Raw genomic sequence first — 26,750 nt, 5'->3', positions numbered from 1 at the left:
GAGAAGTATTTCACTGAATTTCTTGTACACTATTGACTACAACACGAAGTAGTGCAAATATGAATCTTTGAATGAATACAAACTTTTTACAAATACAAAAATAATTCACAAATCAATTACACAAACGAATGAATCTCAATAAAATATTTTCTCCTGCCAGTCACTTAACATCAAGTAAAGCTCATAATGAATTAACATCACTTAGATTAATATATACACAACAGAAAAATTGGCCATTATAGATTGACTACTTCTAAATACTGAGAATATTGATTAACACATTATGTAATCAGCTTGTCATTCAGTGTAAATCATCATTATCCCCTTGTTTTTTTTACGATTTATTCCAGGTAACGACTTCTAAAGGTGTACATGAATCATTTCGCTGTTGGCTAACTACAGAAGCTCACCCACAATTTCCAATAAATCTATTGCAATCTGGTATTAAATTCACTTATGATCCACCTATGGGTATACGTGCTGGTCTACGCAGAACATATGCTTTATTAACACAAGATCAATTAGACATTAGTAATTTGCCACAATGGAAACCTTTATTATATTGTGTAGCATTTTTGCATACTACAGTGCAAGAACGTAGAAAATTTGGACCAATCGGTTGGAATATACCGTATGAATTTAATCAATCTGATTTTACATCAACAGTTCAATTTATTCAAAATCATTTAGATGAAATCGATCCAAAAAAAGTATGATATTTTTTGTGGTTGTTTGAAAAGAAATATTAAACTAATGACATGTTTTTAAACATTCTTTTGTATTATTCGTTTATGTATTAAGATTTCAAATATAGTCCCTTGATTATATTATCTAGATTATTCGTTGATCTTAGTTAGGCTACCATCGAAAACTAGGGAGTAATTAATTCCGAGAGGTGATTCTCAAAGTCCCAGTAAGAAATAATGACTAGTGGAGTTTAGCCATGTTGGATGTGAGGTTGCTTACCAATGACATTGAAAGACGGCTGTGTAATGTCGAGAATTGACTGAAGTTAAAAATGTTGACTTCAGTGGTCTAAAAGTTTAGAACCAATTAGGGAGTTAGTTAGCCATATGCAACGTAGAAACTGGTACATGTATGCGTTAGTTTGATTCACTACATGATATCAGAGCAGGGAGATGCATAAGTGGTATAAGTAATAAAAGTACATGTGATAGTAGTAAGGATCAGGCTTAGAAGATATAATTCGAGAAAATATGGACCAGAAAGTCCTGATTACGATCCCCGCTGAGGTCAAAGATAATCATTGCTAATTTATATCCCATACTGAGGCGAAATAATTATTCGATAATCCTGGTTTTGGAGGTTGTCTAAGTAGGATTAGTCCGTGATGCAAACCATAAAACTCGACATTCTTCGCAAATCTCTGGTGGTATGATATTGTCAATAACTGTGATTGATTACATAAACCTAAGCCGACTCAGTAACCACATAGATGCTGGCATGCTACATTGAGTTTTGTTTAGGAAATTATACTTATTTACTTATGCCTGTTACCCCTAGTGGAGGAGCATAGGCCACCCACCAGCATTCTCCATCCAACCCTGTTCTGTGCAATCCTTTCCAGTTCTTTCTAGTCATCATACATCCTTTTCGTATCTGCTTCAATCTCCCGGCGTAATGTGTTCTTTGGCCTACCTCCTTCCCGCTTCCCTTCAGGATTCCAAATAAGCGCTTGCTTCGTGATGCAGTTTGGTGATTACCTTAATGTATGTCCGATCCACTTCCAACGTCTTTTCCTAATTTCCTCATCAGCTGGAAGCTGGTTTTTCCTCTCCCATAAAACGCTGTTGTTGATAGTATCCGGCCAATGGATGTTGAGTATTTTGCGTAAACAACTGTTGATAAATACTCGTACCTTCCTGATGATGGTCGTAGTAGTTCTCCACGTTTCAGCTCCGTACAGTAGGACTATCTTGACGTTTGTATTGAAGATTGTCACTTTGAAATTAGTTGACAGTTGTTTTGAGTTCCATATGTTCTTCAATTGTAGAAATGCGGTCCTTGCTTTGCCAATCCTCCCCTTTACATCTGCATCAGATCCTCCTTTTTCATCAATGATGCTTCCCAGGTACATGAATGATTCCACATCTTCCAGAGTTTCGTTATCAAGTGTGGTTGGCTTGTCGTTCTCCGTGTTGTATTTCAGAGTCTTGCTTTTCCCTTTGTGTATGTTGAGGCCTACTGATGCAGAGGCCACGGCTACATTAGTTGTATTCGTCTGCATTTATTCGTTTGTATGGGATAGGAGGGCCAGGTCATCTGCGAAGTCTAAATTGTCTAATTGATTCTGAGATGACCATTGTATTCCGTGCTTCCCCTCAGATGTCGAGGTCTTCATAATCCAGTCTATCACCAAAAGAAAGAGGTAGGTGGAGAGTAGACAGCCTTGTCTAACTCCGGTCCCAACTGAAAATGCATCTGTCAACTGTCCTCCATGCACAACTTTGGACTGTAGTTCGTCGTATGAGTTCTGGATAATGTTGACAATTTGGTCAAGAACTCCACAGTGTCGAAGAAGTTTCCATAATGTTCTGTCCACACTGTAAAACGCCTTCTCATATTCAATGAAGTTGATGTATAGTGACGAATTCCACTCAACTGATTGTTCGACGATGATCTGTAATGTCGGAATTCGGTCTGTACACGACCGATCCTTACGGAATCCAGCTTGTTGATCTCAAAGTTGGGCTTCCACTGAATATTTCACTCGATTCAACAACACTCTGTTGAATGCTCTTCTCGGTACCGTTAGTAACGTGATGCCACTCTAGTTATCACATTTGCTCAGATCTCCTTTCTTTGGTATCTTGATGAGGTATCCTTCTTTCCAGTCCCTTGGCACTTGTTCTTTCTTCCAAATCTTCTTGAATGGGATGTGAAGCATTTTTGCTGTTACTTTAATGTCTGACTTTATTGCTTCAGATGGTATATTGTCAGTTCCTGCTGCTTTCCCGCTCTTGATTTGTCATGACTTCTTCCATCGCTGGTGGAGTGACATCTATGGGAAAGTTTGTGTGTACTGCTGTTTCCCCAGTTGTCCAGTGTTTCTTTAGCTTCAGTTTCATCTTGGTCACAACCAGGTGGTGACCTGAAGCTATGTTAGCTGCTCTTTTGGTTCACACATTTTTCATTGTCCTTCGGAATCTTTTGTTGCTACAAATATGATCTATCTGGTTCTCCGTGGTGTGGTCCGGTGATAGGCAATTATAGACAGACCACAAAGAAATGGAACCAAACGATTAGAAAAACATTGAAATTAGTAAAATCAGTGTAACCAAGGGGTCAAAACTGTTAGTCCACTTCTGAATAATAAATGGAATAGTTATATAGTCATGTGGATATTTTCTAGGCACTTGTGCCAAAAGCTTAGTTGAACTGTCAATACAGCGTCGAGAAGACTGTTTAATTTCATCTATATCACGAACCGAAGTTAGATCACTATTGAAGACTTGAAAACAATGAACGACCGTCTCGTTCCACTATGAGACCTCCTCAACAGTGAGTACCCACAACCCCATCACAGGTGATTGGACTCAGAACCTTCGGCCTCATGCGCGAACGCTCAACCTATGGACCACTATGCCGGGATCCAGATATGTACAGGTGTAAATTCAATCAATCCACGATATTCCGCTACTATCTATCGTGTTTGGTAGGTACTTTCCTCACACCCGCCACAGTTTCGCTCCATTGGTTGTGTTTCAAGATAACAATGAAGAACTTATACTTAAACTATCTCACTTTAGAGAATGTAATAGAATGGTATCGATAAATCTTGTGGTACCTCAGTAATATAGTTAATTTGAAAATATACTAGATCGTCCATATGCACTTAAGATCTGTCAATTATGGTCTCCTTAACTTTAAACATTACGAAACTCCCATTTAAGATTTATAAATTTTTATTTCTTTCATTCCCATAGCGTCGTCTTGAATAGAATTCCATTCTCATTCAGACACTGACTTTTTATATAACTTACAGTGAAAACAATTACAGACTAATCTTATATCGTTGTAGGATCGACCATCCATCTCCTATAATTCATACAATTATCAATTAATATGATAATTTATTCAAGTATTAACTGCACTCCACAAATTTCATTCATTCTGAGCAGAATTATACACACTAGTGAACTCATCATTAATGTTCTTTTTATAAATACGGCTGTACAATTTTTAAAGATGACATATTAACAAAGAGTATCTTCTATAAGAATATAATTGCTACATATAACCGTTTTAAAAACTTTCACAGGGAATTTCATGGCCTACTGTTCGTTACATGATTGGTGAAGTGCAATATGGTGGTCGGGTTACAGATGATTATGACAAGCGTTTGCTTAATACTTATGCCAAGGTGTGGTTTTCAGAAAATATATTCAGTGATACCTTTGAGTTTTATCGAGGTTACAATATACCCAAATGTAGAACACTAGATGAATATCAGACTAACATTGATAATTTACCATTGGTTGATTCACCCGAATGCTTTGGATTACACTCGAATGCAGATATTACGTAAGTTTCAGAGTCTGATTATAATTTATTGTGATCAAGCACTATATGGTTCAGTAAAGGTATAGAGATCAGAACGACTAGTTTAAATTAGTCAGCTTGGAGTAGAATACAGAATATCCACTTCATTCTATTTATGACGCGTCAGCTGGATGTACTTGGACCCCAGTGTTGAAGTTGACATTAAGCAATTCCTTACTATTAAGAACGCGAAAATAAAAACTCTTACAAATAACCACATACTCAGTGAAAAATTTAGTGACCAACTGGAATCAGTTAATAAGCACATAATGCGTCGGCACTTGAAGCGATAAATACTAGTTTCCAGTCTTAGCGCTAAACGTCAGCTCTGGGACCCAAGAAAATTCATCTAACGAGCCCTTAATACGAAGGAACGCGCGTCGTGGATTCCAATGTTATCAATAACGCAAATCTACTAAACTTGTCAACAAAAGGCGGTATTGAGACAATCCGGTCGTGGTGCATGTATTGCAGTTTTGAACATTAACAACGGGGAATGACAAACTGTTAAAAGCGGTTAGATATCATCCAGAAGAAGAACAACTATGCTTTTTACTCATCATTTTATCCTACCAGAAAAAAGTCTTGTTTCAATTGTATTCATAGCGTATATCCGACAAAAAGACGGAAGCATATTTATATTTCAGTGTGACATTTTATTCAGTATAACATTGCTTTGAGTGTGATGTTTATTCAAGGTAAGATATACTTGGTATCGAAATAGGAATGACTATTAAGGTTGGAAGTTTTGATAACATTGAATTTGCTTACCCACGTAACATGCTTACATCAAATCATCTTACCAACGATCAGAAACAAGATATGACCAGGACAAAGTATATTATGACGAAGCACAACTCTGCCTGTCTGCGCTCATTGGATAATTACACCTCACTTTCACCAGACACGTTAACAGTAAATTAGGGTTGCTATTTTATTTCATTTATTAGCTTACAAACCACAAATTGTCATTCCCGAAGATAGCTAAGCTTCATTTAGCCAAGTAGAGTTGAGTGACTAAGTGGTATAGTGAAATAGAAACTAAAAGGTACCTATTTTATTCCTACAACTAGATCTAATAGTCATTTAGAAGGCATTCCATCTCTTATTAAAGATGAATCTATACTTTCCGAATATGACTAATCAGAGGTGTGCATCCACGATCCCATCAACAGCAATCGAAGGTCGCTGAACATTATCACAAATCGATCGGATTTATACATGTATACCGTTAGGTTTCAGCTCAGAGTCTAGTGATTAAGCGCTTGTCGCTAGATTGAAGTTCCTGGGCTCGAACTCCAATGGTGAGGTTGCGGATGCACACCTCTGGGGAGTCCTGTACTAGAACGAAACAACTGTCCGATCCTTTCAGGTTTTCAATGGTTGTTGGACTCAGTCCAGTATTTGATCTCAATAACACTCAATAATCGGCACTAACCTCATACTGATAAAATTAATCTTTCTATCCACAATTACACATGTTGATACAATTATTTGGTTGCTTTTTTTCATTTTAGCTACTCTACAAATACAGTCAGTTCGATGTTATCAACTATTGTTAATATTCAACCAAAAGATAGCGGAGGAGGTGGAGGTGAAACAAGAGAATCTGTTGTTTACAAAATGGCTGATGATATTTTACAAAAATTACCACCCGACTATAATCCATTCGAAGTAAGTTCTGTATATTAAGCAGAGATGGATGGTGGTAGCAGTGGAATTTAGGACACACGCTTCGTCTTATTTAAGACTCGTCAACTGGGTGTGCCTGAATCCCATAGTTGATTTTCACCCCGGGACTCGAATCCTGTACGATTCGCTTCAAATGCAATCACGTTATACATCTAGTTACTGAAATCAGATAATCACTGGCGTGTGCACTGGGGTGAATTAATTCCTGTATATGTTAGCAAAAAACCAGGTGAAAAGCGTTTGAGGTGAATAATGTTGGGATGCATTTGTCCGTCTATAAGCAGGTATTTAATAACTTCGTCAATGCTTAACTGCATTTGAAACTGTTGAGTTGGCCTTTTTCTGAAAGACAATCTAGTTTCGTATACCGTAGGAATAAAGTTATAACTGGATGTTAAATTAGGAATATGTGAAAAAGCATCCTGTCCCGACAACCTTGAACAACTTACCAGCCATGAAAGAAACACTGTCTGGTTAAAAACAACCGTAAATAATCCTTTGAATGATAAATTATCAGTTATGGAAAAGGAAAGAGGTTACGTTCAAAGAATAAGAAAACTTTAACAAAATCTGTACTGAAAGCAGATGTTTCTTGTGATCTAACTTGAGCACCGTATATTCGCTGTTTGGCTGCATAACAGAAATTATTACCAATTTCGAGCATTTTAAGAATCCAATGTTGTCAGTATATGCTTAGATCATCACAACATACAAGGTATCAAGCACTGCACTTTTAAATTTGTGCAAAGAATACGAGACGCTTAGTTCTGACTTCTTTGATCAAGGCCGTCAATATAGTATACTTGTACCGAAGATGTTTAACACTATTCAGGTGCGTGGTTAATTTATATACCTTTCTGAATACAAATAAATGTTACTCAAGAATGGTACTTAGTTAATCCTTGTTCCATCGTTTTGTTCACATTGTAACCTGACTGAATTAGCAGTGAATAATACATATTACAACCAGTTCACCGTTATCTTAAAAATCGAGAAATATTGTTAGCCTTTCCACTTGACAATGGTGAAACACTTATCTGAATAAACTAACAATTGTCAAGAACACAAAACAATCCTAATTCCTGAAACACATAAGTAAAACAAATACGTTAACTGAATACATTTCCTCTGATTTATAACAGATGGTTTATCCACTAGATAATCTTATTATTTTAACGCTAACGCAGTTGTTTCACCTCAATAATCTCATCCCTTTCTTGTCACAACTTGGAATTTCTTCTTAAACGATGCATACATTTTGTTTTAATTCAAATAAAAACAAGTCCCTCAAGTATAAAGTAGTTCTTGGCAGACAACAAACATGTTTTAAACTCATCCACTTGAAGGCAGTATATTATTCGTGTTTATTAAAAATGAATTCATTATTTTAAATGAAAATAATTACTCATATCTTTATTCCTGAATCCAGGTAAAAGAACGATTAATTAAAATGGATCATTTAAAACCACTTCATATATTTTTAAAACAAGAAGTTGATCGTATGCAACGTGTTATATCCAATGTTCGTACAACATTGAGTGATTTAAAATTAGCAATCGATGGTACGATTATAATGTCGGAAAGTTTACGTGATGCATTAGATAACATATTTGATGCGCGTATCCCAAGTACATGGAGAAAAGTAAGTTATTTGTGATTTATGTAAAAATGTAAAGTAAGAACACGAATCTGACTATTGATTCCAAGACGGAAAAATTTGTTTAGTTCTGAACAATCGAGGCCAATTTAAAAACCACAACCATAATAGTTACTTCAATTAAAATTGAGATTGTTGCCTAACATTGAACCTGACTGACCTTTTACAATATCGAGTTCAGGAAATCCAGTTCTCATGGAGAACTTTCAAATTTTAAACCGGTGCGTCATTGACTTGGTAGTTTTATATCTCCAACTGTATATAAACGCCTACATGGAAGATATAAAGGTTGAGAAACACATAAGATCATTGATGCCAAAATGCAATGCATATCAACACTAACAAACGAGCATAAGTAGGTGGAAAGACGATAAGATTTTGAAGGAGGGTTTAAGCTAACAATTAACTGACCACTGAATAATGACTAGTCTTATGTATCACTAATTCTTTGATGTCAAACGAATCCTGTCGATCGGGTTGCAATAAGCCCACTAGTCAACGTGACTCGTCATTGCGTACACCATGCTGACAAGTTAGGTGGCCGGAGGCAGTCAACCCTGGTTTCGTACTAGTTGGCACTCTTCAGCAGCAGGTGACTATGATCTTGAGGGAACTGAGACATCGATGGGATTAAAACTCGGGTCATCCGGTTCACACTCTGAGATGTTACTGCTAAGTTATTCGAGCCCCTTTACATGAAAAAAATCAGTCCCTGTTTTTTAATGACTTATTAATAAAAACCATGTTATCACGTTTGAAATCACAAAAGAAATACTGTTTTGCCAACATTTTCTATTCATAAAACCCTTTTCTAGATGTCATGGGAATCAGCTACTCTTGGATTTTGGTTCACAGATTTACTTGACAGGAATGCCCAATTTAGTAATTGGCTTTTCGAAGGTCGTCCAATTTGCTATTGGATGACAGGATTTTTTAATCCTCAAGTGAGTTTCATGTAGGAATGTTTATTTATTTTTGGAAATAATTTCTAGATGTGAACTAATAGCACATTGTCGAACATCAAATGGAGTAGGCCTTTGCGGTTGGTCTATTCAGTTTTTAAGTCACAATCGGTAACTCTGAGAAACATTAACAAGTAAATGATGCTATCTAAATAACTATAAGTGTACATTTTGAAGTGTTTGACTCGTCAGAAATACTTCTGCTAAAAAAGTTAAACGATTAATTGTGCAGTCGGCTGAAAAACCAAAGTTGCAGAAACAAATTTTATACTTTAAGCCTACAGAAGATTTTGGAGGCTATCTCTAGCCATCTACCACTATGTTTACGATCCTAACTAAACATATTTAAATGGATTTCAACGATTACAGAATAGTAGTTTATCCAACCCCTTATTATAAATAAGTGGTGATTTCTCTGAACTTATTTTACTGTTTACCTTTAGATAAAATTATTTTAAACTGTAAAATCCAGTAGAATAGGTTCAAATGATATCTTTGACCAAAAAATCTTCTAGGAGACAAATTCCTACTGAGACCGCTTTTAGTTTAGTCTCTACTTCAACATGTCAAGATACTTCTGTAAGCATATTCATTTTCAATATCATTAATTTATGCAGAGTGGCTCATTCAATTTTTGTGCTTGTTTCGTAGTTTAAGGAATCAACTTTGTACATAAAAAAAGCCAATTTTAAAACTTTCAATCACTTCATTATGGATAAAGTAATCCAGTATTTTTTCAGCCGTTTCAACGATTACGAATTGTTATAACTATTCACTTTCTTATTTTAGGGTTTCCTCACTGCTATGAGACAAGAAGTGGCCAGAGCAAATAAATATGCCCTAGATGATGTAGCTTTAACAAACGATGTGACGAAATTAATGCGTGAAGAATTAACTAAAGGTCCAACTGAAGGTGTTTACATTCATGGTCTTAGTTTAGATGGAGCTGGTTGGGATCGTAAACAGGCTAGACTAATGGAGCCGCTACCAAAACTATTGTACACTCCACTCCCAGTAGTACATGTATCTGCATTTTCTCAGTCAATCGGTGAGAAAAGTAAACCTGGAATATTTTATTCATGTCCAGTTTACAAAAAGCCTAAACGTACTGACTTGAATTACATATTTCCTTTAATGCTTCGTAGTGCAGTAGATGCAGACCATTGGATTTTAAGAGGAGTTGCTCTATTAGGTGATGTCAAATAGGTAATAATAGTCTATTTCTATTTATTTGAATAATTTTTTTTTAAATTCGTATATTACCAAACAAATATAATCTTCATATACGTACATGATAGTCATGATGATTATTCTTTTTATATAAAATTTATTCTGATAAACTCTATTGAAAAGTATACCAATAAATAAAGATTAAGAATTTTATGTTTGAGTGAATTACAACCAACGATGAAGTAGACATATGTTGATTTCTATGCAGAAATAATGATCTGCATTTATACGCAAATTTGTACCGTTGATAGATCATAAGTCAATGAATTTTTAATTAACAGTATTATTTATCCCGCTTGTTCCATAGCCCAAGTAATATATTGTAGATAAGAGTCTAAAAAAATTCGTAATATTGACGTTGACTAAGGAGGTTTAGGAAAAAGCACAAGGACTTTTAAATATAGGTACATATATCAAAATCATTAAAAGTGTATCTGTGTTATATCTGACGCTTTAAGACATCCTAAACAATACTATACCATCAATTCAGTTTGATCACAAACACTATTCATCAAAATTACCCAGTTCGGAGTACAATTTATGCAGTAAAACAACACAACACAACGAATAAAACTATTGAGAATTCTTGTGAAGCCGAATCTACAATCCACTTCAATAAAGCCGTTAATAAGTCGTCTACCAATCACATCAAAACCTATATTGGTATTGAAGGACAAAAATGATATCTTTAAGTGAAGAGACATACGCTATACCTTTGCGAATTGAATATGAAGTTTCACAATATCTTTTGAAAATAATAAATAATGTTATGTATCTTAAAATTAACTGTTTTCATATCTGCTTAATCTGGACAATTCACATTCATTCACGTTTATTTAGATTTGATTGTTAATGCATACTTTAAGCACAAACTAGCAGAAATTTAGTAACATACAGAACATTATTATCAAATTTGATTTTATGGAAATAACGTAAACTATGTGGAAATGAATGAATTATAATACATACTTATCGATTAACCGTAGAAACATGAAGTGACTGAAAAATTACGATGAATGAATACCGTATTATTTTTCTATACTTCATGAATAAGTCACTTATACGGCATAAAATCGATCAGGTAAAATGTTATTTCATATGTAAATAATACTGTTTTGAAGGTCAGATACAGAATATCAAATTGGTTCAGAACTATTGCCTTACAAACCAGCTTATATTGGATTTGGTTAGTTGCGAAAGACTAAAGAAATGTTTCAAAATGCTTAGTGAATTTTTCACACAATACGAAGTGAAATCCTATATTCCGCTCAAATGGAAGATTATTTACTGATATCTTTTAAAGGTTATTTTGCTACGATCTCATCATATGTCTTTCCTTTTGTTGTGTAATTCCGAGATATAGCAACTTGGACCAATGCTATTTCTTGTGAGGCTGTAGAGTGATGTACTTGTTTGTCTATTAGTCATTCAAACCTGCAGTAAGACTTTTACTGTTGTTGTCACAGATTTTCTATGCTGTGAGGTAATACTACAAACAGACTGTACTGATTATGAACCATGAACCTATAAAAATTGTTGTTCTGGGTGTTAGAAGGGGAATCGGCCTCATGACTTCTGAAGGATCTCGGCGTTCATCGTGAGGCGTCATAATTATTCCTTTAACTCCCAGGGTAGAGTTTAAATGGTTTAATTTGTTTAGTCTGGTTGGAGTATTTTAAAAAGGTTTTTTTCTACGGGATGAGGTTGCCGACCCCACACCTAACCCTCCTCCTTTACTCGGGCTTGAAACCGGCAGTAACTCTAGGAGAGTTACAAGCGGAGAACTGCTGCAACCATCATCAAAAACGTACAAGTATTTAAAAACAGTTGTCTACGCAAAATACTCAACATTTACTGGCCGGATACTATCAGCAACATCCTACTGTGGGAGAGGACAAACCAGCTTCCAGCTGAAGAGGAAATTAGGAAAAGACGTTGGAAGTGGATAGGACATGCATTAAGGAAATCACCAAACCGCATCACGAGGCAAGCCCTAACTCGGAATCCTGAAAGGAAACGGAAAAGCGGAAAGCCAAAGAACACACTACGTCAGGAATTGGAAGCAGACATCAAAAGGATGAATAGCAACTGGAAAGGATTTCCGAGGACAGGGCGGCATGGAGAGTGCTCTGTGTTCTTGAGTGCTGTTAGAGGTATGAGGGCAGTTATCACTTCCCGGTTGCCCACACCGTGGAAGGGTTCTTCTAGAGGTACCTGAAAAGGGAATTAGGTTAGAAGTAGTCTTAATGACCTGAGAGCGTGATCGCAGTGCCCAAGGGACAACTGCTTGAGGTCGGTCACACACGACCTTTTTGTGGGTAGTTTTTGTGTTAGCTCCGTTCTTTAAAGGACCTTACCGCCGGAGATGGAAATCCGTGGGATAAGGCGAGGTGTGCATTTTTAGGGTCGACCTTTTCTAACCCCACCCCTCCTCGTGGGAAGGCAGCATCGCTGTTATGCTGGTTGTCTGAAGGAGACATCTTACTGCTGTCACACCTCTGTACAGTCAGAAGTACGACTTCGCCTTCGGACCTTGGGTTTGCTGCTTTTAGTCTTACCGCTGGTGGGCGGCCTATGCTCCTCCACAAAGAGTAACATGCGTAAGTAATTATGGACCATGTGGAAGGACGCTAGAAAGTATTTTTCCTAACACTGTCGGCACAGGCTTTAATATAAAAACTTGCATACGGTTAAAACTCAGAGTCAGCAATACTGATCAGCACGAATTTATGCTAAATTTTGTGTTGTTTATTTTGATCTGTCTGAATTAGTCAGTCAGTCAGTCTCAACGTAGAGCCTTGTATGCATGCACATCGGTTTAAGCTACCACAATCCATTAGCACAGAGAAATAAAATTGTCAGGACAAGCCCCAGAACAATAGAGATAGCTGCAGTCTTAGTAATAATAAAAAAGATTAGGCATCAATGATACGATTCAAGAAAATGTAAATTAGTGAGATAAAAACACGAAAACGTTATGAGGAATTCAGAAGCCCAGAACATAGAGGAAAACAAAAAATGGATGCACCTGTGCCATTCCAAACGATTTTGAGTCTCTAACCACTGGTTACAACAATCACGTGGACTCCGCTCAGGTAGTCTACACTTGTTTGAGTAGGCCATATTTGATCATTTGTTATAGAATTGTAGCTTATCCTTATTCAGATAGGACTTCGAAAATACATTATGGATGCGCAGATTATGCGGAAACCCTGGGACACGAAAATATTGGGCTATAGTTTGTAATCAATAAGTAAATGAATTGATATAGAGTTATTTTAGAGACATTATACAAGAATAATACAGTTCATTTTTAAGAAAATGTACATAAATTTTCTGACGGTGAAGATAAAGGAATCGTACCAGGAACAAAATTTCCAGATGAACGATATATAGATAGCTCTTTTCCATTCAGCTGATCGTAGGAGCTATAAATTTCTGAAGCTTCATATCCCCATTCACGATATCGAGATGATTGCATTTTGATTACTTTTTCAGTCTGACGGAATGAAAAACCTGTTAAACCAGGTGATATTGGCTTATTAATAGTTTTACTGGCAATATTAGTGTCAGTGTTAGTTAAGAATCTGGTGAGATTGTTTGGCTGACTGTTTGGATATTTTGAGTCAATGGCTTCCTTCAAATTTCTGCGGTAGTTATGAGATGAATTGGCTGAATAAATGAAAAGTTCTACGTCATTTCAATTAAAATCACTTAAAAGAATAAGCAAAGTTTCAAAGGTATAATCAATTACCAATCAATGAAACAACAATTACGAGGAAACCAAATTAATTTTGTCTACATCTTACTGATGCTTGTTCAAACGCTAAAACAAGTAATAATACTAAACTGAAGATTTAAAGGTGGACATATCTCTGTCTCGATCAATAGGTATGTAGTCATATATTAAGGCCACTTCACTGACATCCACTGTGGAGCTATTATTTTGCGACCATTATGGAATGGAAAGCCGATAGCTCAGCATTAAGCCATACTTTGATGATGACTAACATCTTATCCACACTATATGTCACGTGACGTCCCTTATACAGCATTTGAGAGCGGAGAAATGCTAACGAAACATTAAACCTTACAGACTACGTGATCGCACTATATTACGAACCCCCTTAGTTTTAGGAAACACTAGCTAACAAAATCTAAACCAAAAGATGGACGGAACGTTATGGGTTTAACCCGAATGAGATTCAATGATGAGAACTTACGAACTGATCTAAGTTAGACAACCATCGGAAAAACTGAATACACTGGATGACCGTTTCGTCCTAGTATGAGACTCCTATGTAGCAGGCACCCACGACCTTGCCAGTGGGAACCGAACCCAGGACTATTAGTTTTAAGCGAACAATTAGCTTCTCTAGACCACTGAACCGGGATCTACTCGTGTAGAAATCTAACTTCATTCAGATTAAATCGTGATGTCAATAAAATTCAACAATTTTCACAACCCCATACTGAAAAGAGTTGTCTTTATATCTCAGTATTCCAACTGACGATATTCAGTTTTATTATTTGTTTTCATACCATTCAATGATTAACCACCAGCGAAAAGAAATACATGGTTTGACTAGGTATGAATTACTTTAAAAGATGACTAGAATTAAATATATCATAAAAATTAAATATAAACCAAATTTATGTAATACCACAATTACCATTTATATTGTGTGAAAATGTACATTTGATCCCATTGTGACAGTAGCCTTGTAGATAGAACTTACAAGGAATAGATCTGAAGTTAAAAAGGGGGTTTTATGTTGAATTAAGGCTCTAGAACAAGAACCTAAATGTTTAAAGTAATGAAATTTATATTATCTGCCCAGCACATTTCATACTATATCATGGATTATAGATAAACCATGCAAAATGTCGCTTAATAGAATTCATCTGCATTAAACATCTCTCACTAAATGAGCCAAAATTCATGAACAGACATTAAACAACAAAACACCACGTGCAACAGTAGAGATTTACGAATCAGAGAACTTACATTTTCAGTCGTAATATATATTAGTTCGATTACAACTTGTAAGAGTGAGAAACAGTATACAGAGTGCGCAAAAATTTCAAGTGATTTGAGCTTTACAGGCCTGGCAAACATGCTTTAGGTCTACTGAGCTGAAATATGGTGGCATGTTACAGACTGAGACTCTAAATCTACTGGTTTTATTATGACAGTGTAACCTAATGATAAAGTCCTTGCAACGAATCTTATTCCCAATATTTAACTGGGAAATCAGACCACAATACTAAATACGTTTATAAAACTAATGATTCAACTTTGACTATGTAGAAATCATAAATTGCCTCACTGAAATACGCAACATGACTAAAATATTTAGTGACTGATATAGAGTGATATGGCTCAAAATCTGTCAGTGTTGGTTCTTCGTATTCCTCTTAGTTTTGCGCTACATTTCTTCGCTGCTTCTCTAAAACTTCGCTACTGTTAGAGTTCTTATTTTCACAGTCGAGATTATGATTTATGGGCGAACCAATCAGATTTAGGGCAGCAGGTCTTGGATTTGGGCGCGAAATTCATTCGTCCATACGGCTAAATAGGGGTGAGGATAAACTCTACTCTCGTTTGCAATTTCGTCCTTGTACCGGGCGACTAGCAGAAATGAAGCAAGAATTATTATATACATTATCGTAATCCATGATGGAGAGCATGCTTCATTATCTGTCTCTTTCCCTGGTTTACATGAGAAATGTAAAGTTCCCTACGACGAAAATACCACGGACGTGCTGAGTCTAGGGCAGTCAGTCATGATGAAAGGAAAATTACAACACCGCAAACGATATGCCTCTGATTAATTCTATGATAGAGACTTTTACAAAATATATACAATTGACTACGATACACTGAGATGACTTGACGATGTGGATCCTATCCCCAACCCTAAATAACGCTTCAGGATTATAGCTGATATCAGTTCGTTGTGAAAGCCACAACTGTAATACCCAACTTCGACGTCCAAATGTAAACCTTAGTCTCAATCCCTCACACTAATTTCTAACTCTCACTTAGTCCTATCAAGTAGGTGGTCTCAAGGTCACGTAGGGGTAGCCCGAAAGACCTCCGTAAATTATAATCGCACCACATTTGTTTTAGGTACTATGTTGTCGATATATCCTTGATTATCTTTGATAGGCGAAGATTTCTTCACAGACAAAACACCTAATCCTGTTAAGATATAATCTACTTGAACAAAAAGCTAAACAAATTACATAACAATCTTTGTGAAGAGCCACATAATAGTGAAAGCAAGGGTACAATAATACATATGTAAACTTATATTTGAGTGAGTTGGCTGAATAAGTGCATGCAAACCAACAGTACCCGTGATTATTAATATTATCCACAATTGCAGTGACTTCAGTGACCTGATAGGCTATAGTTAGCCCACAAGTAAGTCAGTAGACAGAAATCTGACTGCATAGAGACAAATACAACACGCAGGGATGTAGAAAGGGATCTTAGTTTATACAAGTTAACACGATTTTCCTCTTCAGACCTAAAGTGACAGACTCATCTTGAATAGGAGTCGTGAAAAAACAAATACTGTAAGACATGAAAGTACTCACTTTGAAGTCTGGGACAATTTGTTTTCTGGTAAACAATGAGAATTAATGCATCGATCGCCATATATGCATCGATTCTTTAGGTAAAAAGGACAGATCTGTTTTCCCCTGATTAAGTAAAAAATAAATTTTGCATCACCTGAGGTCGATAAGGATGAGACATTACCAAAAGTAAAAGAAAATAATTTAAGGATTATTTAAAGTGTAGTCTATTCGTTTTACAGTAGGTTGTTATAATTTCATTCCCTTAATTGGACTAGTGATACTTACAGACTAGTATTCGGTTTCCAGCCGTACCTTTCGTGTGACGGCAAAATTTACAGCACAATTACTAGTACAGTGATAGAATGATGGTCAGATCCATAATTCGGTGTTAGAAATCGAGTGTTTTGAAGCCTAAGCAACAGCTCCCTTCATATGACCGAGTCTGACACTTGTTAAAGTTAAATGAGGCTGATGTCTTTAATACATAAGCTAAAATATAGATAAAACCGATAGCATTAGTAGCGCAAAAGTGAAATAGATGTAAGTGGAGAAATACACAAGCTAAAAAAATGCGACTTGAAGAGCTAGAAAACTAAATCTAGCGAATAACACGTTGAGGCCATAGTTTATCTATCATATTCTACAATTACTAAAGGTGCCTAAAAACAGACTGGAGTTTGAGCGACATACATTTTTACAAGAAATTTGCTGTGTTTAACAATGCTTTCGAACTTTGACAACAGTCCATTCTACTTGTTCATTTACTATGAAAGGGCTAAAATATGAATACAACACGTATTAACTAGTATATACATTATTATCTTATCACATACTTTTGGCGCGATTTCGAGCCATTAGCGGAATTTCCTGCCGCTAATTTTATGAAAACTTACTGGATGTGATTGACCCTGTTGTTGAAATGCCCGCATCTTCAAAACTGATAGCTTTTAATACTTTACAGTTTGTATGCATGTATTCATATATACTGCAATAGTGCTTCCATGTATGACATATTGACAAATCTGAAAGAAGACAAAAACCTGTGAAGGAATGCAAGGTGATAAATCTACAACCTATTACAAGCATCTTCGTTACTACCTCCAAACTTTCCACATTAATTACATGGTAATTATCGTTTTCCAGGTGAACGATTGCATAGTTGGGTAGCTGAGCGAGCTATAGTTTAGATTGAATGTTAGTATGAACTTTATACAGAATGTAAAAATGACCGTTTTTACTTTCTAACTTTCTGACATTTATTCATTAATCTAGGCTATGGCTAAACTAAACATATTTGACTGAAGATTGCCTACATTAAGAGATGATTGGTTTGATAGGTACGTACCAAAGGAGTAACTAAACAATTTATAACTTCTAGTTGTTAAAATAATCTTACAAACAAGAAAGCTACCTGCAAACCTCTGTGGGAAACTTCAGTCTATTGAAGATACGACTAGTATTCTGATTTTACAACCTGCTACCAGTAGCACCTTCTATATACGAAGCTTTCCCCAACTAATCGAAATCAGAAGTCAGATGCGAAGAGGTAGGAAAGATATATTTGATACGTTATCAATATATCGCGAAGTGTTTACTCTAAGCTGGCTAGTGAACGTAGGAGTAGTGTCCCACGCTGAGTCGAAACGTGATCTGGTACGGATGCATGACCGAAAGCCTTCAGTTAAACAAGTCCACTTAAACAACGTGGTCAGCATCCAATGTCGAACACTTAATGAGCTATTGATTTTGGGGAATTATTTACAGCTACAGATCACTCCCCCTCTAGTGAGGTAGTGATGACCCCAATACGTGATCAGCCATAAGTTTAAACCCAACGAGTTTGTCGTTGGTAAACACTCTTCTGATAGCTTGCTATATCTAGCAGCGTCTGGTCGTCTTTCCTTACACTAAGGGACCAGGAGGTACAACATAGCAATAAAGAAATAAAGTACAATGAAAATTTCAGTTCCTTGTCAAACTTCGTCGTTCTTTTCCAGCAGTCCTGGAAAAGAGAAAAAATAGAACGTGTGAGTGCATGTCGAAAATACACTCATACTTGCGTAAGGACACAAAATGAACGGGAAAAAAAATAAATAAAGTAATACACTTGCGACAGCGTAAAAGCGATTAGAAAAAATTGGGTTTTTTTTGGGTTTTTTTATATGAAAAATATATATATATACACGTCCATAAGTAAAAAAGATTGTTTTTTTGAAATAAATATACAAAAATAAGCATATTAAAATAATTCTTTTTTATGATAAATAATGCAAAGGGAATTCGAGATAACGTTTGTGTCCTACGTGCAATAGTCGTTTAGGTGTTCTGGAAATCTTACTCGTCTTCCAGAAAGCGTTGTTTTAGGTTTATTTTCCGATGTTAACGAGGTATCAAGGTGTGTGTCGGCTGTCGTGTGTGGTACTACGAGTGTGAGAGCCGTGTCGTTGGAATGTACTGAAGGAAAATCGACGTAGCTAGGGTTTCCTTCTAAGTACGCTGCTTTTAGGCGATCGATACTGATGATATCGTTCGTGCCGTTCTTATCGACTACATAGTACTTAGGTTGATGTTGAAGAACTTTGAAGGGTCCTTCGTATGCTGATTCGAGAAGTCGTCGATGTGGGTCTCGACGAACGAAGACGTGTGTACTATGTCGTAAGTCAGGTTGAACGAAAACATCAGTTGATTAAGGTCGAGTGTGAGCAGGTTTAACTGAACGCATTGCATTTGCAAGCCTACTCGTGTAAGAGCTTAGATCCGTGTTCAATGAAGAAGCCGAAGGATCTACGAATTCTCCTGGAAGTCCGAGTGTCGTTCCGTAAACGAGTTGAGATGCAGTGTATCCAATGTCAGCTTTCACTGCATTGCGGATACCTATCAAGACGAGTGGAAGAGCGTCTGTCCACTGTGAAACGTTTGTAGCTGATAGTGAAGCTTTAAGTTGTCTATGAAAACGTTCTACCAACCCGTTTGCTTGTGGGTGGTAGGCGGTCGTTCGGAAGGGAGTGATTCCTAATAGTGAGGTCAGGCAACGGAAAAGTCCAGATTCGAACTGGCGTCTGCGGTCTGTAGTGATGGTTGATGTGCAGCCGAAATTCGCAACCCATCGTTCGATGAAAGCGCGAGCCACTGTTTCAGCAGTAATGTCTCTAATAGGTACTGCTTCTGGCCATCGAGTGAAACGGTCTACGCATGTTAAGAGATATGAGTATCCGTTTGAATCGGGTAAGGGTCCTACCAAATCTAGATGAACGTGGTCGAAACGAGCGTCAAGGGTTTTGAAAAAGCCTAAGGGACATTTGTTGAGTCTAATTACCTAAGATTTCTGGCAGCTTACACAGGAGCGTACCCACTCCCTCACGTCTTTATTCATACCAGGCCAGCAAAACCGTTCGTCTATAAGCTTGATTGTTGCACGGACACCTGGATGAGAAAGATTGTGCAACGTATTGAAGACGTTGCGTCGATAATGTTTTGGTACAATTGGACGATCCCTACCTGTAGATGTGTCGCAAAGTAAGGTTTCCTTACCTGTTCCCATCTGCTTAATACGTAGTTTAAGAGTTGTCGAGGATAACTCATGCTGAAGATCAATGTCTTCTTTTTGAAGCTGAGCGAGTTTAAGAAGGTCAATTCCTTGGAAACTGTTCAAAAAACTTATTCGAGACAAGGCGTCTGCGACTACATTGTTTGCTCCAGAAATGTGTTGTATATTTGAAGTAAACTGCGAAATGTAGTCCAGTTGTCGAGACTCTCGCGGTGAGTACTTGTCTGAAGATGAACTTAAAGGGAAGGTAAGAGGTTTGTGATCGGTAAAAAGCGTGAATTCTCTTCCTTCGATGGAATGTTGGAAATGTCGTACAGGACGATACATAGCTAGGAGTTCCCTACCGAAAATGCTGTACCTAGATTCCGCGTCTAACAACCATCTCGAGAAAAATCCTAGAGGTTGCCACGAGTTGTTAACCCATTGTTCTAAGACTTCTCCGATTGCTGAGTCGGATGCGTCTATGGCGATACTAATGAGTGCTTGAGTGTCTTGATGCGCAATCAGGGTTGCCTTAGCGATATGTTCCTTAACTCTGGAGAATGCTTATCGAGCGGTGTCGTCTAAACTAATTGATTTTGCACTTCCACGAAGTTGGTCGGTTAACGGTTTCATAAGAGATGAGCATTTAGGTATGAACCGTCTGTGGAAACTTACAAATCAGTTGAAAGTGCGCAATTGCCTAATCGTGGTCGGTTCTTGGTAATCCGGAATGGCCGCCACTTTGCTTCTAAGGGGTCGGATGCCTTGAGCATCAATGGTGTGTCCTAAGAAGTCTAAAGAGTTTGTTCCGATTTGGCATTTCTGAATGTTGACAGTAATGCCATGCCTTTGGAGTCATTCGAAAACAATGTCCAGATGCTGAATATGTGATTCTCTGTCCGGATTTGCTATTAGACAGTCATCAACATACGCATGTACGAAGTTAAGACCTCGGAAGACGTCGTTTATAAACCTTTGGAAGGTTTGAGCCGCATTTCTTAGGCCGAAAAGCATTCGTAGAAATTCGTAGAGGCCGAAAGGGGTTATGATGGCGGTTTTTGGAATGTCGTCGGTTGCCATCGGTATTTGGTTGTAAGCCTTAACTAAGTCGGTTTTCGAAAAGACAGTTGCACCTTTTAAGGTAGCTGTCAAATCGTGAATGTGCGGCAACGGGTAGCGATCGGGAATGCTATTAGCATTCAGACGCCGATAATCACCAGTTGGACGCCAATCGTTGCTGTCCTTTTTAGGGAACATGTGCAAGGGAGATGACCAAGGGCTATTTGACGGTCGAATTATTCCTAAGTCTATCATGTAATCGAATTCGTTTTTAGCCAACCTAAGCTTTTCGGGAACGAGTCGGCGTGCTTTTGAGAATACAGGTGGTCCTGTAGTCGAGATGTGATGTGTAACATTGCTGGTTACACAGGGCGATTTCGGTTGCAGTTGATATATGCCGGAGTATTTATCGAGTAATGATTGATATAGGGGGTTTATGGCGTGCTTAATTGTGACTGGGGATAATCTGCAACCAGAAAAAGGAGTTACGCAGACAGATAACTTAGTGTTTCCGTCCATTAAACTTCGTGAGCGTGTGTCGATTAGTAGATTGTGGTATTGTAACAGGTCTATACCAATGATTGGCAGAGAGACATCTGCAACAACGAAAATCCAGTGAATGGGTTTGCGTAAACCCACGTTAAGGTAAACGTACCTTTTACCGTATGTAGCAATCGGCTTTCCGTTTGCCGCCTGTAAACTTAAAACAGACTCGTGAAGTCTGTCACTAGAGTTCGCGGGAAGAACGCTAACTTCTGCGCCAGTGTCGACGAGGTAGCGAACTTTCGTAGTCACATCCGTGACGTATAAGAGGCGGCTATGTTCGCCGGCTACGGTTGCCGTTAACGCGTGCCGTCTTGGAAGTTTCCCGAATATTTTTTCGTGTCAGTGGATTTGGAGTTCGGATAGTTGCAGGGCTTCCTGCAATTTCTGGAGGACTTACCATACTGGTTATGATACCAGCACCAGTCGGTGAGACTGGTTTCAACGTCCTACGATGGAACTGTCTTATTGTGTGCTTAAACTCTAATTGTTGGAGATTGATTTAACAAGCATATTTAACCCAGCGAGTATTTAGGTTCAGATCGTAGAAAAACGAGACACCTAAATTTTCTTCAGGCATAATATTTTTACTGGAGAATTATTTGGATCCAACCCTTTTATAAGGCCAGAAATGGACTATTTTGCTCTTTGGAGGGTTGAAATCTATTCATTTGTTTACAGTATATTAAGGTCTTGCTGAAATGTTATTCTCATTGCTGGTTGTAAGCTGTTCACGATTGGTGAGAAAGCTGTACTTTATTTTACGGGCGAGGGGGTAACGCAGTATGTGGCAGCTGAACTGGCTAATTAGGACAGATGTGCTTCATGATGGGCTGAAGCGTGGTCTAGTGAGGATGCTTGACCAAGCGCTATCAGTCAGCTGTACCCCAGTGAAAATAACATGTTCAGTACCATTGTTGAGTAGTAATGAGGGTGTTTATTTTTGGGAATCACTTTCTGTTACATAGGTGTTATGGTTAATTTAAGGATCCCTAATTCCTGGAATTGGTATTTTTGAAACTGGGGGAACTTTCTCTTTTGGCTTTTTATCATTTTTTCCACCAAGTAACGTCGTTACTACAGACAGAATGGACATCATTACTGAATGTTCTGTAGTCAGCAGAAATTTCCGGGTCTATTAAATAGCGTACTCTGGTAGCTACAAATGGATTAGTATAGGAACAAAGGGGAATATCAAAAACACATCACAACGCTCGCGCTACTTGAAAAGGATAGTGGTGTTTTTCTTCTCTGAGTTAAATTTGTGGTTTTGATCATTTTCACTGTAATCCAATTTGTTTCAGTTAAAGTGACACCAAGAGTGTCGTTTGTTCGAGGGTAATATGTCATCTGTACACTGTCCCCTTTATTTGTTTCATTTTGGATCTGACCTATTTTCTCCTTTTATGGTTGTCAGTTTTTACCTACACGTGTTTTCTCTGTCTTATTTATTTGAAAACTTCTGATCGATGACTTCACAGTAGTCAAAAAGCAATCGCCATGACCGGCTGTCGATGCTGTGTGGAGAGTGGCGTGCAGTGTGACAAATGCAGAAGATGATACCCTGAAGTTTACCCTGATCGAATGTCTATGGCTTTCAAACGTTTAATAAAAATGGTTGCGTGCGGTTGTATCAGAAACGTTAATCGGACTCAGATAGTTCTCTATCCGAAGCCGTTGCGATAGTGAGAGCTGTTAAAAAAAGCACTTACAAGCGTAATCAAGATGGATCAAATGATACTTGCCCTTTCGATATGCAAACTAGTGTGAAGTTATCCTAGATAAGCCCCGAGTCAACTGACTTGCATGGACCAGGGGAGTAAGGACCGACTTCAAAGACTCCGTCAGAAACAAAAACTCAGGAAAGGATGTTTCTTCATTTCCCCGCCCTTCAATCAGCAGAGGGCAGGAAACGTCTGGAGATCCCAGTTATAAGACTAGATTTGTTTCTAGCAGGGAAAACAACCACCTGACCACTCAATTCGTTGACACTCATCTAGGATCTCACAGTGTGACTGGCACGACTTTGATTGCTACTGTAATGAAAGCTGACGAATGTGTACAAATCAAAATTAGAAAACGACCTAATATTGCCTAAGAAAAGCCAGTCCCCCAAACAGTAACTAACAAATCGAGTGCTGATCGTAGTGACAGATCAGTCGTCTTTCATAAGGTCAAGGATACTAGAAACTCAGAATTCAGAGCTTGTCTTGAGCATGTGATTAAGCTGATAAAAGATCTAATCAACCAGCTAGTGTCACAAGATATCTCTGTGGTTGCCTTGTAGTAAACAAACACTGGAGTGGAGAAAACCAATTTATTGTTTAATACAAAATCACATAGCGGTTTAGCAAAATGTGAAAGCTATGCATCAAATACATCGTCTGCATATCTTTTGCCAGCTTTTCTTTACGTGCTTACTGATTCTTTCATTTCTGTTGTTATTTAAATTAATTTCTGTCTTCCTTTCTGTCCTTTTGCCATTGGATCTTTCCAGCCTTCCGCTGGCGTGCATTCTACTTCCGATTGGTGTTCCGTACCACTTATATCCATCAACATAAGTAGCATACACCACAGTGCATGATATGAAACAAGTGGCTGGGTTCAACCTAGCCCCTGAGTCATCCTTACTAGATCGCACACTTACCCACCATAAGAATGATGCTACAAACCTCCATTATATGCCAACCTTAGGTAACGGCGACCATGATATTTTAGTCTTTGAACTTTATAACCTTGTCAACAGCGATTTTTCGGTCAGAGCTAACATCCTGAAAGCAAATATACTAGAGACTATGCATTCAGACATTCTCAGTAGATCAGACAATAACACCAGAATCCCCCATTGGAAAGGCCTGGGAAGCATTGAGAAATTTATACATAAACGTTGCAGCACTGCAGACCCCACGAACTACACCAAGGTGTCCAAGGAACTCCCCGCTTCGGTCCAATAAGGGGGTCTTCATCTTTCTCCGCAACAAGGAAAGAATATGTGAGAGATTCAGACTACTATGTACTTACGAAACAAATTACCAATATTGCGAAGCTCGAAATATTTGTGTCACGACCCTCTGCATGTCTAAAAGGTCATACGAAGAAAAGCTTGTTAAGGAGTCTTTAGAATACTTCAAGTACTTATGCTTGTACATGATTCAAAGGACTAAGAGAAGAGGCGAAATTTCAGCATTATGCACAGACAGTAGCACTGCATCACCAGTGAAGAACGATTGTGGTAAAGCTCAGGTATCCCCAAATTATTCTAGCAGTGTATGTATCATAGATATGCCCTTGAAAATGTCAAAAGTATTGGGAGTTTGACAACACCTTAACCAGTAACTCCTATAATCGAAACGTGCCCACCCAATGAAACCAGAAGTCGGAAGTGAAGGGGTTCGAAGATATATTTAATAGGCTGTCAATATATCGAGAATTAACTGATATAAACTAGCTAGCAGTTGTAGGAGAGGTTAAGCACAGCGTTCCTACTCGTGATCTGGTGCAGATGCACGACCGAGCGCCTTCAGCTAGGTGAGTCCATTTAAATTAGTGTGGTCGGCATCAAATGTCAAAGAATTACAGAGCTATTGATTTCGCGGATTTATTTACCGCTACCCTCTCTCCTTCAATCCAGACAGACCCACCCAACACACTCTGGATACTATGACCATTGAAGAACATGATATCTTTGGTATTCTGAATGAGTTAGACAGGCGAATTCATGGGAGCCGGTGAAATACACTCCAAATTGCCGAAAGAATTAACGAATTTCATCACGAATGTCTTGATGTATCTGTACTTCAAGGGAGATTACACAAGGACTGGAGTAACGCAACAGTAAGTTCTGTTTTTAAAACAAGTACGAGACTCAAACTAGGGATCTTCTGACCTGTAAGCTAAACCAGAGTGGTCGTTAGAATTACAAAAGTTACTCAAAAGAAAATGTTTTAGTATGTAGACGAAAATCGGCTTCTCTCTGAAAAGCAGCACGGCTTTAGAACAGGTTATTCATGCTTCGCAAACTTATTAGTAGCCGATGAAAGTTGTTGAGCTCTTAAGGATCGAAATTCACCTGTAAAGTAGTCAACAATGACTTCAGTGAGGATTTGACAAATTTCTTCGCCGTCGACTATTCTCTAAGTTATGTAATATCAGGATTGAAGGCAATTCATTAGTGTGAATAAAAGACTTCCTAGTTGGCGTCAGCAAAATGCACCGGTCGACTAGAAATTGCCTAGTTGGAAAAGTGTGCCTACCGATTGCCTCAAAAAGAAGTTTTGGGACCAGGCTTGTGTCTCCTTTATGCAAATTATCTTCCTAGTTTCCTGTAATCTCACTTGCCGATAAATGCTTCTAACCGCATTATGATGCATAATTGCCATCAAGGTAGAGATAAATACACGGTGAATAACAGTGAGCGACCTGTTGTCCAGACACGAAATGACTTAGGGGTTGTCTTTAACCAAGACTTAAAAACTACTGCACACCGCCGTGTAATAGCCACAAAGTCCTTAGAACCCTATGGTCAATACGTAAAGCCTTTAGCCGTATAGGTGCTAAAAGCATTTCGCCTCCGTATACAGTGTTCGTTCATCCTAAACTCGAGTGTTGAATGTAAGCGACTAGCTCCTGTCTAAATAGAGACAGTGAGCTGTCGGGAAAGATTTAGAGAATCGCAACTAAGCTGATTCCTGGAGTCGTAAAGATCTCGTGTAATGAAAGACTGTCCAAACTAAATCTATTTCCCTTGTCATATAGAAGAACCAGAGGTAACTTGGCCACAGTTTGTAAGTTACTTAGCAATATATTTACATCTGATATGCGCTCAATTTTCAGGAACTGAAAATTTGTGAGGACACTAACAAAGTTCACAAGCCCAGAATAAATCCAATCGATTCCCTTGAAGATACCGCCAGTATTGTAGTTTCAC

The 26,750-nt window shown here is 37.8% G+C and overlaps 2 protein-coding genes across 2 annotated transcripts in view; one reads left to right on the top strand and one right to left on the bottom strand.

Annotated features, from left to right (window-relative positions):
* The window catches only part of Smp_153140 (ciliary outer arm dynein beta heavy chain-related), a gene marked incomplete at its 5' end in the record, with an annotated part of 128,079 nt that extends 117,914 nt beyond the window's left edge, over nucleotides 1–10,165 (top strand). Inside the window, 6 exons of the mRNA XM_018796364.1 lie at nucleotides 351–710; nucleotides 4,283–4,545; nucleotides 6,081–6,237; nucleotides 7,685–7,897; nucleotides 8,728–8,856; nucleotides 9,664–10,165. Of these exons, the coding sequence (XP_018646894.1) occupies nucleotides 351–710; nucleotides 4,283–4,545; nucleotides 6,081–6,237; nucleotides 7,685–7,897; nucleotides 8,728–8,856; nucleotides 9,664–10,080 (1,539 nt within the window). The 3' untranslated portion in view covers nucleotides 10,081–10,165. The remainder of the gene's footprint in view (nucleotides 1–350; nucleotides 711–4,282; nucleotides 4,546–6,080; nucleotides 6,238–7,684; nucleotides 7,898–8,727; nucleotides 8,857–9,663) is intronic.
* Nucleotides 10,166–13,417: 3,252 nt separating this feature from the next.
* On the bottom strand, nucleotides 13,418–16,771 carry Smp_153130 (hypothetical protein; the record flags this gene model as incomplete). Its single annotated transcript, XM_018796353.1, has 2 exons — nucleotides 13,418–13,776; nucleotides 16,711–16,771. The coding sequence occupies 2 exons, from the start codon at nucleotides 16,769–16,771 to the stop codon at nucleotides 13,418–13,420; spliced, it is 420 nt and encodes a 139-aa protein (XP_018646893.1).
* Between the last annotated feature and the right edge of the window lie 9,979 nt (nucleotides 16,772–26,750).

Source organism: Schistosoma mansoni (genome assembly GCF_000237925.1).
Source record: "Schistosoma mansoni, WGS project CABG00000000 data, supercontig 0173, strain Puerto Rico, whole genome shotgun sequence".
Classification (NCBI taxonomy): domain Eukaryota; kingdom Metazoa; phylum Platyhelminthes; class Trematoda; order Strigeidida; family Schistosomatidae; genus Schistosoma; species Schistosoma mansoni.
The sequence above is the reverse complement of the archived record's forward strand: the minus strand, read 5'-3'. Positions and strand labels throughout refer to the sequence as shown.